Raw genomic sequence first — 14194 nt, forward strand, 5'->3', positions numbered from 1 at the left:
TTACTCTATAGGTAGACCCTAGTCCTATCTAGTATTACTCATTACTCTATAGGTAGACCCTAGTCCTATCTAGTATTACTCATTACTCTATAGGTAGACCCTAGTCCTATCTAGTATTACTCATTACTCTATAGGTAGACCCTAGTCCTATCTAGTATTACTCATTACTCTATAGGTAGACCCTAGTCCTATCTAGTGTTACTCATTACTCTATAGGTAGACCCTAGTCCTATCTAGTGTTACTCATTACTCTATAGGTAGACCCTAGTCCTATCTAGTGTTACTCATTACTCTATAGGTAGACCCTAGTCCTATCTAGTATTACTCATTACTCTATAGGTAGACCCTAGTCCTATCTAGTGTTACTCATTACTCTATAGGTAGACCCTAGTCCTATCCAATGTTACTCATTACTCTATAGGTAGACCCTAGTCCTATCTAGTGTTACTCATTACTCTATAGGTAGACCCTAGTCCTATCTAGTATTACTCATTACTCTATAGGTAGACCCTAGTCCTATCTAGTATTACTCATTACTCTATAGGTAGACCCTAGTCCTATCTAGTATTACTCATTACTCTATAGGTAGACCCTAGTCCTATCCAATGATACTCATTACTCTATAGGTAGACCCTAGTCCTATCCAATGATACTCATTACTCTATAGGTAGACCCTAGTCCTATCTAGTATTACTCATTACTCTATAGGTAGACCCTAGTCCTATCTAGTATTACTCATTACTCTATAGGTAGACCCTAGTCCTATCTAGTATTACTCATTACTCTATAGGTAGACCCTAGTCCTATCTAGTATTACTCATTACTCTATAGGTAGACCCTAGTCCTATCTAGTATTACTCATTACTCTATAGGTAGACCCTAGTCCTATCTAGTATTACTCATTACTCTATAGGTAGACCCTAGTCCTATCTAGTATTACTCATTACTCTATAGGTAGACCCTAGTCCTATCTAGTGTTACTCATTACTCTATAGGTAGACCCTAGTCCTATCTAGTGTTACTCATTACTCTATAGGTAGACCCTAGTCCTATCTAGTGTTACTCATTACTCTATAGGTAGACCCTAGTCCTATCTAGTATTACTCATTACTCTATAGGTAGACCCTAGTCCTATCTAGTGTTACTCATTACTCTATAGGTAGACCCTAGTCCTATCCAATGTTACTCATTACTCTATAGGTAGACCCTAGTCCTATCTAGTATTACTCATTACTCTATAGGTAGACCCTAGTCCTATCCAATGATACTCATTCCTCTATAGGTAGACCCTAGTCCTATCTAGTATTACTCATTACTCTATAGGTAGACCCTAGTCCTATCTAGTATTACTCATTACTCTATAGGTAGACCCTAGTCCTATCTAGTATTACTCATTACTCTATAGGTAGACCCTAGTCCTATCTAGTATTACTCATTACTCTATAGGTAGACCCTAGTCCTATCTAGTATTACTCATTACTCTATAGGTAGACCCTAGTCCTATCTAGTATTACTCATTACTCTATAGGTAGACCCTAGTCCTATCCAATGATACTCATTACTCTATAGGTAGACCCTAGTCCTATCTAGTATTACTCATTACTCTATAGGTAGACCCTAGTCCTATCTAGTATTACTCATTACTCTATAGGTAGACCCTAGTCCTATCTAGTATTACTCATTACTCTATAGGTAGACCCTAGTCCTATCTAGTATTACTCATTACTCTATAGGTAGACCCTAGTCCTATCTAGTATTACTCATTACTCTATAGGTAGACCCTAGTCCTATCCAATGATACTCATTACTCTATAGGTAGACCCTAGTCCTATCTAGTATTACTCATTACTCTATAGGTAGACCCTAGTCCTATCTAGTGTTACTCATTACTCTATAGGTAGACCCTAGTCCTATCTAGTATTACTCATTACTCTATAGGTAGACCCTAGTCCTATCTAGTATTACTCATTACTCTATAGGTAGACCCTAGTCCTATCTAGTATTACTCATTACTCTATAGGTAGACCCTAGTCCTATCCAATGATACTCATTACTCTATAGGTAGACCCTAGTCCTATCTAGTATTACTCATTACTCTATAGGTAGACCCTAGTCCTATCTAGTGTTACTCATTACTCTATAGGTAGACCCTAGTCCTATCCAATGTTACTCATTACTCTATAGGTAGACCCTAGTCCTATCTAGTATTACTCATTACTCTATAGGTAGACCCTAGTCCTATCCAATGTTACTCATTACTCTATAGGTAGTCCCTAGTCCTATCTAGTATTACTCATTACTCTATAGGTAGACCCTAGTCCTATCTAGTATTACTCATTACTCTATAGGTAGACCCTAGTCCTATCTAGTATTACTCATTACTCTATAGGTAGACCCTAGTCCTATCTAGTATTACTCATTACTCTATAGGTAGACCCTAGTCCTATCTAGTGTTACTCATTACTCTATAGGAAGACCCTAGTCCTATCTAATGATACTCATTACTCTATAGGTAGACCCTAGTCCTATCTAGTATTACTCATTACTCTATAGGTAGACCCTAGTCCTATCTAGTATTACTCATTACTCTATAGGTAGACCCTAGTCCTATCCAATGATACTCATTACTCTATAGGTAGACCCTAGTACTATCCAGTGATACTCATTACTCTATAGGTAGACCCTAGTCCTATCCAATGATACTCATTACTCTATAGGTAGACCCTAGTCCTATCTAGTATTACTCATTACTCTATAGGTAGACCCTAGTCCTATCCAGTATTACTCATTACTCTATAGGTAGACCCTAGTCCTATCTAGTATTACTCATTACTCTATAGGTAGACCCTAGTCCTATCCAATGATACTCATTACTCTATAGGTAGACCCTAGTCCTATCCAATGATACTCATTACTCTATAGGTAGACCCTAGTCCTATCCAATGATACTCATTACTCTATAGGTAGACCCTAGTCCTATCCAATGATACTCATTACTCTATAGGTAGACCCTAGTCCTATCTAGTATTACTCATTACTCTATAGGTAGACCCTAGTCCTATCTAGTATTACTCATTACTCTATAGGTAGACCCTAGTCCTATCTAGTATTACTCATTACTCTATAGGTAGACCCTAGTCCTATCCAGTGATACTCATTACTCTATAGGTAGACCCTAGTCCTATCTAGTATTACTCATTACTCTATAGGTAGACCCTAGTCCTATCTAGTATTACTCATTACTCTATAGGTAGACCCTAGTCCTATCCAGTGATACTCATTACTCTATAGGTAGACCCTAGTCCTATCTAGTATTACTCATTACTCTATAGGTAGACCCTAGTCCTATCTAGTATTACTCATTACTCTATAGGTAGACCCTAGTCCTATCCAATGATACTCATTACTCTATAGGTAGACCCTAGTCCTATCTAGTATTACTCATTACTCTATAGGTAGACCCTAGTCCTATCTAGTATTACTCATTACTCTATAGGTAGACCCTAGTCCTATCTAGTATTACTCATTACTCTATAGGAAGACCCTAGTCCTATCTAGTATTACTCATTACTCTATAGGTAGACCCTAGTCCTATCCAATGATACTCATTACTCTATAGGTAGACCCTAGTCCTATCTAGTATTACTCATTACTCTATAGGTAGACCCTAGTCCTATCTAGTATTACTCATTACTCTATAGGTAGACCCTAGTCCTATCCAATGTTACTCATTACTCTATAGGAAGACCCTAGTCCTATCCAATGATACTCATTACTCTATAGGTAGACCCTAGTCCTATCTAGTATTACTCATTACTCTATAGGTAGACCCTAGTCCTATCTAGTATTACTCATTACTCTATAGGTAGACCCTAGTCCTATCTAGTATTACTCATTACTCTATAGGTAGACCCTAGTCCTATCTAGTATTACTCATTACTCTATAGGTAGTCCCTAGTCCTATCTAGTATTACTCATTACTCTATAGGTAGACCCTAGTCCTATCTAGTATTACTCATTACTCTATAGGTAGACCCTAGTCCTATCTAGTATTACTCATTACTCTATAGGTAGACCCTAGTCCTATCTAGTATTACTCATTACTCTATAGGTAGACCCTAGTCCTATCTAGTATTACTCATTACTCTATAGGTAGACCCTAGTCCTATCCAATGATACTCATTACTCTATAGGTAGACCCTAGTCCTATCCAATCATACTCATTACTCTATAGGTAGACCCTAGTCCTATCTAGTATTACTCATTACTCTATAGGTAGACCCTAGTCCTATCCAATGATACTCATTACTCTATAGGTAGACCCTAGTCCTATCTAGTATTACTCATTACTCTATAGGTAGACCCTAGTCCTATCTAGTATTACTCATTACTCTATAGGTAGACCCTAGTCCTATCCAGTGATACTCATTACTCTATAGGTAGACCCTAGTCCTATCTAGTATTACTCATTACTCTATAGGTAGACCCTAGTCCTATCTAGTATTACTCATTACTCTATAGGTAGTCCCTAGTCCTATCTAGTATTACTCATTACTCTATAGGTAGACCCTAGTCCTATCTAGTATTACTCATTACTCTATAGGTAGACCCTAGTCCTATCTAGTATTACTCATTACTCTATAGGTAGACCCTAGTCCTATCTAGTATTACTCATTACTCTATAGGTAGACCCTAGTCCTATCTAGTATTACTCATTACTCTATAGGTAGACCCTAGTCCTATCTAGTATTACTCATTACTCTATAGGTAGACCCTAGTCCTATCCAATGATACTCATTACTCTATAGGTAGACCCTAGTCCTATCTAGTATTACTCATTACTCTATAGGTAGACCCTAGTCCTATCTAGTGTTACTCATTACTCTATAGGTAGACCCTAGTCCTATCTAGTATTACTCATTACTCTATAGGTAGACCCTAGTCCTATCTAGTATTACTCATTACTCTATAGGTAGACCCTAGTCCTATCTAGTATTACTCATTACTCTATAGGTAGACCCTAGTCCTATCTAGTATTACTCATTACTCTATAGGTAGACCCTAGTCCTATCTAGTATTACTCATTACTCTATAGGTAGACCCTAGTCCTATCCAATGATACTCATTACTCTATAGGTAGACCCTAGTCCTATCCAATGATACTCATTACTCTATAGGTAGACCCTAGTCCTATCCAATGATACTCATTACTCTATAGGTAGACCCTAGTCCTATCTAGTATTACTCATTACTCTATAGGTAGACCCTAGTCCTATCTAGTATTACTCATTACTCTATAGGTAGACCCTAGTCCTATCTAGTATTACTCATTACTCTATAGGTAGACCCTAGTCCTATCCAATGATACTCATTACTCTATAGGAAGACCCTAGTCCTATCCAATCATACTCATTACTCTATAGGTAGACCCTAGTCCTATCTAGTATTACTCATTACTCTATATGTAGACCCTAGTCCTATCCAATGATACTCATTACTCTATAGGTAGACCCTAGTCCTATCTAGTATTACTCATTACTCTATAGGTAGACCCTAGTCCTATCTAGTATTACTCATTACTCTATAGGTAGACCCTAGTCCTATCCAGTGATACTCATTACTCTATAGGTAGACCCTAGTCCTATCTAGTATTACTCATTACTCTATAGGTAGACCCTAGTCCTATCTAGTATTACTCATTACTCTATAGGTAGTCCCTAGTCCTATCTAGTATTACTCATTACTCTATAGGTAGACCCTAGTCCTATCTAGTATTACTCATTACTCTATAGGTAGACCCTAGTCCTATCTAGTATTACTCATTACTCTATAGGTAGACCCTAGTCCTATCTAGTATTACTCATTACTCTATAGGTAGACCCTAGTCCTATCTAGTATTACTCATTACTCTATAGGTAGACCCTAGTCCTATCTAGTATTACTCATTACTCTATAGGTAGACCCTAGTCCTATCTAGTATTACTCATTACTCTATAGGTAGACCCTAGTCCTATCTAGTATTACTCATTACTCTATAGGTAGACCCTAGTCCTATCTAGTATTACTCATTACTCTATAGGTAGACCCTAGTCCTATCTAGTATTACTCATTACTCTATAGGTAGACCCTAGTCCTATCCAATGATACTCATTACTCTATAGGTAGACCCTAGTCCTATCTAGTATTACTCATTACTCTATAGGTAGACCCTAGTCCTATCTAGTGTTACTCATTACTCTATAGGTAGACCCTAGTCCTATCTAGTATTACTCATTACTCTATAGGTAGACCCTAGTCCTATCTAGTATTACTCATTACTCTATAGGTAGACCCTAGTCCTATCTAGTATTACTCATTACTCTATAGGTAGACCCTAGTCCTATCTAGTATTACTCATTACTCTATAGGTAGACCCTAGTCCTATCTAGTATTACTCATTACTCTATAGGAAGACCCTAGTCCTATCTAGTATTACTCATTACTCTATAGGTAGACCCTAGTCCTATCTAGTATTACTCATTACTCTATAGGTAGACCCTAGTCCTATCTAGTATTACTCATTACTCTATAGGTAGACCCTAGTCCTATCTAGTATTACTCATTACTCTATAGGTAGACCCTAGTCCTATCTAGTGTTACTCATTACTCTATAGGTAGACCCTAGTCCTATCTAGTATTACTCATTACTCTATAGGTAGACCCTAGTCCTATCTAGTATTACTCATTACTCTATAGGTAGACCCTAGTCCTATCTAGTATTACTCATTACTCTATAGGTAGACCCTAGTCCTATCTAGTATTACTCATTACTCTATAGGTAGACCCTAGTCCTATCTAGTATTACTCATTACTCTATAGGTAGACCCTAGTCCTATCTAGTATTACTCATTACTCTATAGGTAGACCCTAGTCCTATCCAATGATACTCATTACTCTATAGGTAGACCCTAGTCCTATCTAGTATTACTCATTACTCTATAGGTAGACCCTAGTCCTATCTAGTATTACTCATTACTCTATAGGTAGACCCTAGTCCTATCTAGTATTACTCATTACTCTATAGGTAGACGTTAATCTATAAGCCTATGTAAACTTTTTCCCTCCTAATTCTGGGAATGTTCCTGCTTTTCCCTCCTAATTCTTGGAATGTTCCTGCTTTTCCCTCCTAATTCTTGGAATGTTCCTGCTTTTCCCTCCTAATTCTGGGAATGTTCCTGCTTTTTCCCTCCTAATTCTGGGAATGTCCCTAATTTTTCCCTCCTAATTCTGGGAATGTCCCTGCTTTATCCCTCCTAATTCTGGGAATGTCCCTGCTTTTCCCTCCTAATTCTGGGAATGTGCCAGCTTTTCCTCACCTAATTCTGGGAATGTTCCTGCTTTTTCCCTCCTAATTCTGGGAATGTCCCTGCTTTTTCCCTCCTAATTCTGGGAATGTTCCAACTGGGATTTCTGTAAAAGCCTGGTCGATTATTTTTAGTTCAACCCAAACCCAAAGCCACTATCTCTGGGTACTTACGGACACAGACAGGGGTACGTCCGGACCAGCGGTGGTCCTGTTCACAGATGCGTACAGACACCCCGATGAGTCTGAATCCCGGGTTACACTGGTAGACCACACTACCTCTGTAGTTATAGTTCTCTCCTATGATCTGACCATTCACTATTGGTTCTGGCGTACCACAGTGACCCGCTAGGGAGGAGGGGCAGAACAGAGCAAGACAAAGAATACAGTCACACATGCATACAGGGATATATTCTGTTTGTCATAAAGAGGTCTTATAGCCTTAATAAAACACAATGGTTGACCAAACACCACGATCTGGTTCTTTATGAAAATAGCTTGAAATACACAATTGAATTGAGACGGTTACATTTGGTTGTAACTGTCTCTAGCTGGTTCCGGTTCTCTCACCGAGACACTGGACCTGGGATCCACTCCAGAGGCCATTGGACATGCACTCTCTGACCCGGGAACCAACCAGCGTATAGCCTGTGTTACAGGAGAAGATGGCTGTCGCTCCGAACACCGTCAGCGTCCCGATCTTATTCCCATTCGGAGGAGTGCCCAGGTCCCCACAGGAGATTACTGAGGAGAGGAGAGGAGAGGAGAGGAAACACGATGAGGCAAGCAGAAGAAAAAATGAATCCTAAAAGAACAACAAAACACATTCATATGTTCAACTTGGTGTATTTCATTTGGGTAATTGTCTTGTTTTGATGACATTTTGTTGGATCAAGGTTTCCTCTCTGCATTCATCAAGGCTAACAATTCTCTCTCTCTCTCCTCTCTGCATTCATCAAGGCTATCAATTCTCTCTCTCTCTCCTCTCTGCATTCCTCTGGGCTACCAATTCTCTCTCTCTCTCCTCTCTGCATTCATCAATCTTTTTGGGGGGGGCGGCAGGTAGCCAAGTGGTTAGAGCGTTAGGCCAGTAACTGAAAGATTGCTGGATCGAATCCCTGAGCTGACGAGGTAAAACAACTGTCGTTCTGAACAAGGCAGATAACCCAGTGTTCCCAGTAGGCCGTCATTGTATTAACTGACTTGCCTAGTTAAATAAAGGTTAAATACATTTTAAAAAATTATAGTAATTGTCTCTCTCCTCTGTGCAGGAGAACATGTAAAGAAAGCATTAGTCTGGTGAATTAACACTGATAATGATCTCCATGGGAAATCAGTTTTATTTACCGTGTCTTTCTCATTCTACTACATCATCTAAAGCACAACTTGGCTGAAAGCAAAACGGCAGATTGTACTGTTCTACAATGCGTTGTGGGAGATGTAGATTCTGACTCACTCTCGCAGGCCGGCCGGGGCGCCGGGTAGTCCCAGGTGCTGTTGGCCTGGCAACGGATGACCCTCTGACCCTTGTAGTAGTAACCGGGGTCACAGATGAGCATCATCAAGGCGTCGTATTGGCTCTGAGACCCGTAGATCAGCCTCCATCTCCCGTGATCCACCGCAGCGTGGCCGATGTCAGGGCAGGTCACCGCTGCAAAGGTCAGGGGTCACATAGGTCACCGGTCAGAAATTACTAACTGAACTGTTTTAAGATGGGAAATGACTTTTATTTTATCAATATACTGTATGTTTCAGTCTATTCATCTGTATAACACGTTACTTACTGATGCTCGTTAATTATTTGTTTTCCTTATCTCTTACTTATTTGTATTTTTTTTGTCATTTTCAGAAAACTGCATCGTTGTTTAAGGGCTTGTAAGTAAGCATTTCACGGTAAGGTCTACACCTGTTGTATTCAACGCACGTGACAAATAACATTTGATTTGACTTGATTTTAATAGTTAATACTTTATTATATTTAGTCGTCAAAGTACATTTAAAAATCGCCACAATTAAAAGCCACAACTAGCGATCCTCATTTTCTAAGTTATTTATAATCTAAACATGACACAAGCTTGGTGGTGGTACCTTATTCTTGGATCTCATCTTTTAGTGACTGTGAAGCTGTGAACAACAGTCTAAAAGTGAAATGTTCCTGGCGCTGAACCCGGTCATAACTCTAATTCTGGAAAAAAACTTTTTATAATTATTCGGATTCATTACATATGTGGAAGGTAATGTAGCCCCAATGAGAACTGAATGATGTGATCTCCAACCAATGAGGCCTCACTATAAGGGATCTCCAACCAATGAGGCCTCACTATAAGGGATCTCCAACCAATGAGGCCTCACTAAAAGTGATCTCCAACCAATGAGGCCTCACTATAAGGGATCTCCAACCAATGAGGCCTCACGATAAGTGATCTCCAACCAATGAGGCCTCACGATAAGTGATCTTCAACCAATGAGGCCTCACGATAAGTGATCTCCAACCAATGAGGATTCCTGATAAGGGATCTCTAACCAATGGGAACTCATACGTGATCGCCAATCAATTAGAACTCATGATAAGTGATCTCTAACCAATGAGGAATCATGACAAGTGAACTCTAACCAATGAGGACATACACTCACCGGACAGTTTATTAGGTACACCACTCCATTCTCGAAAATGGATGGCTCTTACAGACAGTGAGTCACGTGGCTGTGGCTTGTTATATACAGCAGGCAGACATCAAGGCATTCAGTTACTGTTCCATTGAACATTAGTTAACTTATCGACTTTTAGCATTGTATGATGGTGAGGCAGGCAGCCTAGTGGTTAGAGTGTAGAGGCGGCAGGTAGCCTAGTGGTTAGAGTGTAGAGGCGGCAGGTAGCCTAGTGGTTAGAGTGTAGAGGCGGCAGGTAGCCTAGTGGTTAGAGCGTTGAACTAGTAACTGTAAGGTTGCAAGATCAAATCCCAGAGCTGACAAGGTATAAATCTGTTGTTCTGCCCCTGAACAGGGCAGTTAACTCACTGTTACTAGGCCGTCATTGAAAATAATAAGTTGTTCTTTAACTGACTTGCCGAGTTAAATAAAGGTAAAAAAAAAAGAAGATCATCGGTGCAAGGTGATCCGGGTCCAGTATCTCAGAAACGTCCGCTCTCCTGTGCTTTCCACACATGACAGTGTCTCGGGTTTACAGAGAATGGTGCGACAATCAGAAAACATCCAGTCAGCGGAAGTCCTGTGGGTGAAAACTGCTCGTTGATAAGAGCGGTAGAAGGAGAATGGCAAGAACTGTGCAAGTTTACAGGCGGGCCACAAAACAGGCAAATAACGGCGCAGGACAACAGTGTGCAGAACGGCATCTCTGAGCGCACAACTCATGGGTTCTGGTCACGGATGGGCACAACTCATGGGTTCTGGTCACGGATGGGCACAAGTCATGGGTTCTGGTCACGGATGGGCACAACTCATGGGTTCTGGTCACGGATGGGCACAACTCATGGGTTCTGGTCACGGATGGGCACAACTCATGGGTTCTGGTCACGGATGGGCACAAGTCATGGGTTCTGGTCACGGATGGGCACAACTCATGGGTTCTGGTCACGGATGGGCACAACTCATGGGTTCTGGTCACGGATGGGCACAACTCATGGGTTCTGGTCACGGATGGGCACAACTCATGGGTTCTGGTCACGGATGGGCACAAGTCATCGGTTCTGGTCACAGATGGGCTGTTGCAGCAGACGACCACACTGTGTTCCTATCAGTTAAAACAAGAAGGAGCCTGGTCCAGTGGGCACGCCATCACTGAGGACTGAAAAAACATTGCCTGGTCCGACAAATCCCGGTTCCTGTTGCGTCATGCTGATGGCAGAGTTAGGATTTGACGTAAACAGCGTGAGTCCATGGCCCCCATCCTGCCTGGTGTCAACAGTACAGGCTGGTCCTGGTGTCAACGGTACAGGCTGGTCCTGGTGTCAACGGTACGGGCTGGTCCTTGTGTCAACGGTACGGGCTGGTCCTGGTGTCAACGGTACATGCTGGTCCTGGTGTCAACGGTACGGGCTGGTACTGGTGTCAAAGGTACGGGCTGGTCCTGGTGTCAAAGGTACGGGCTGGTCCTGGTGTCAAAGGTACGGGCTGGTCCTGGTGTCAACGGTACGGGCTGGTACTGGTGTCAACGGTACGGGCTGGTCCTGGTGTCAACGGTACGGGCTGGTCCTGGTGTCAACGGTACGGGCTGGTACTGGTGTCAACGGTACATGCTGGTCCTGGTGTCAACGGTACAGGCTGGTCCTGGTGTCAACGGTACGGGCTGGTCCTAGTGTCAACGGTACGGGCTGGTACTGGTGTCAACGGTACAGGCTGGTCCTGGTGTCAACGGTACGGGCTGGTACTGGTGTCAACGGTACAGGCTGGTCCTGGTGTCAACAGTACGGGCTGGTCCTGGGGTCACCGGTACGGGCTAGTCCTGGTGTCAACGGTACGGGCTGGTCCTGGTGTCAACGGTACGGGCTGGTCCTGGTGTCAACGGTACGGGCTGGTCCTGGTGTCAACGGTACGGGCTGGTCCTGGTGTCAACGGTACAGGCTGGTCCTGGTGTCAACGGTACAGGCTGGCCCTGGTGTCAACGGTACAGGCTGGTCCTGGTGTCAACGGTACGGGCTGGTACTTGTGTCAACGGTACGGGCTGGTACTTGTGTCAACGGTACGGGCTGGTCCTGGTGTCAACGGTACAGGCTGGTCCTGGTGTCAACGGTACGGGCTGGTGGTGGTGATGTAATGTTTTCCTGGCACACGTTAGGTCCCTTGATAGCAAATTGAGCAACTGTAGATTCTATGCCCCAAAGAATTCAGTCTGTTCTGGCGGCAGTAAACAAAGTATAGGTATGTCAACTCCAACCAATGAGGACTACTCACGTATGCAGCGGGACGGGGCCTGATTGGAGCTCCACCTCCCAGACTCCTGACAGACGACTGACACGGCCAGGGGGCTGGCCAATCTGAAACCGGGGTTGCATTGGTACATGGCCCTGGCACCAAGAGTGAAGTCCTGCCCGACAATACTACCGTTTACTGGAGGTATAGGCATCCCACAAGCCATCACTGAAAGAGAGGGGAAGGGAGGGGGGCAAAGGGGGAGAGAGAGAGATAGAAAGAGAAAGAGGAATGGAAAGAGATACAGTGAGAGAGACAAAACAACATTACAAAATTGAAAACAGAGCTGTTGGTAGATATGGATTTAACCCAGATGGAATAAGGGATTATTTCACCGTCAGGCAAAGAACCGGCAGTGACAAAGCACATGACATAAAAACTACCCAGGAGGCTTTAGAATAAGCATCTCTGTATGCATAGAGCTTCTCTCACAACATGCCCCTTGTACAAATGCTCTCACTCTCACAAGTATTATCGTGGCATAAACATTAGTTTGCCCCCCTCCCGTCTGCGCTCGGTAAACATAACCTGCCTGCATCTCAAATGGCACCCTATTCCCTACCAGAGCCCTGGTCAAACGTAGTGCACTAAGTAGGGAATAGGGTGCCAATTTTTGGACTCTGTCAGTAGAGAGCTACGTAATTCAGACTACAGATCACACCTGCAGTTGACTTTCGAAGCACACAATGGCCGCCCCGCTGTTACCAATTTCCACATTCACTGCTGTTGTTGATACAGCATCACCGCAACTGTTGATACAGCTGGTTACCGGAGTAGGGGCTGCGGGGCGATTGAAACCCTTAGGTTTTGTTTCTGAGAGAAAGCATACCTAGGGAAAGGTTGATGGGAAATTGACTGTGGTTTTTACAACGGGTTGTTTTGAGAGTAATGGGATGCTGCAGGATGAGGCTTTAAAGAGCAGCTTGGATTTCGGAGGAAAGAGTTCAAATGTTTCCGTGTCTATGTGATTTCCTGGGGTCTTAGAGCATCTTTATTCTTTATTCATCTTTATCAGCCAATCAAATCTTCCATTAACCAATCAAATCTTCCATCAGCCAATCAAATCTTCCATCAGCCAATCAAATTTTCCATTAACCAATCAAATCTTCTATCAGCCAATCAAATCTTCCATTAACCAATCAGATCTTCCATTAACCAATCAAATCTTCCATCAAACAATCAAATCTTCCATCAGCCAATCAAATCTTTCATTAACCAATCAAATCTTCCATCAGCCAATCAAATCTTCCATCAGCCAATCAAATCTTCCATTATCCAATCAAATTTTCCATCAAACAATCTGTGTGACCTACCATAAATGTGTGACCAACTTTTCAGAATTGAGGCTTAAAATGAATTGCCATAAACATTTTCATAACAATCATCAGGTTATTCATTTCGACTCTATCCCCTCAAGGAAGACATTATGTCACTTTATCCAGAACGTCAATTAGTAAATGTTTACATTTTTAAGTTATTGCTTTTGCTAAATAACGACTGTATAACTTCTCTGTGACAAAATGTTAACTTGACCTTTTTAAGTTAAGTCATGGTCACCAATTCCCTGTTTACAATTCAACACACACCGCCCACAGCAGAATCAATATGTTAGACGATTCCCACACCTCCATAAATACATTAGAGGATCCCGACACCACCTATATCAATACATTTTAGGATCCTCACACCACCGTCAACACATTAGAGGATCCCCACACCACCATCAATACATTAGAGGATCCCCACACCACCATCAATACATTAGAGGATCCTCACACCACCATCAATACATTAGAGGATCCCCACACCACCATCATCAATAAATTAGAGGATCCCCACACCACCATCAATACATTAGAGGATCCCCACAGAACCATCAATACATTAGAGGATCCCCACACCACCATCATCAATACATTAGAG

At 42.0% G+C, this 14194-nt stretch overlaps 1 protein-coding gene across 1 annotated transcript in view; it reads right to left on the reverse strand.

Moving 5' to 3' along the window:
* LOC129847162 (CUB and sushi domain-containing protein 1-like) overlaps positions 1–14194 on the reverse strand; it is a 42671-nt gene that overhangs the window by 12400 nt on the left and 16077 nt on the right. The window contains exons 2-5 of the mRNA XM_055914976.1: positions 12254–12439; positions 8799–8993; positions 7913–8086; positions 7517–7690 (exon numbers count right to left, since the gene is read on the reverse strand). Of these exons, the coding sequence (XP_055770951.1) occupies positions 7517–7690; positions 7913–8086; positions 8799–8993; positions 12254–12437 (727 nt within the window). The 5' untranslated portion in view covers positions 12438–12439. The remainder of the gene's footprint in view (positions 1–7516; positions 7691–7912; positions 8087–8798; positions 8994–12253; positions 12440–14194) is intronic.

This window comes from Salvelinus fontinalis, unplaced genomic scaffold, assembly GCF_029448725.1.
Source record: "Salvelinus fontinalis isolate EN_2023a unplaced genomic scaffold, ASM2944872v1 scaffold_0741, whole genome shotgun sequence".
NCBI classification, from domain to species: Eukaryota; Metazoa; Chordata; class Actinopteri; order Salmoniformes; family Salmonidae; genus Salvelinus; species Salvelinus fontinalis.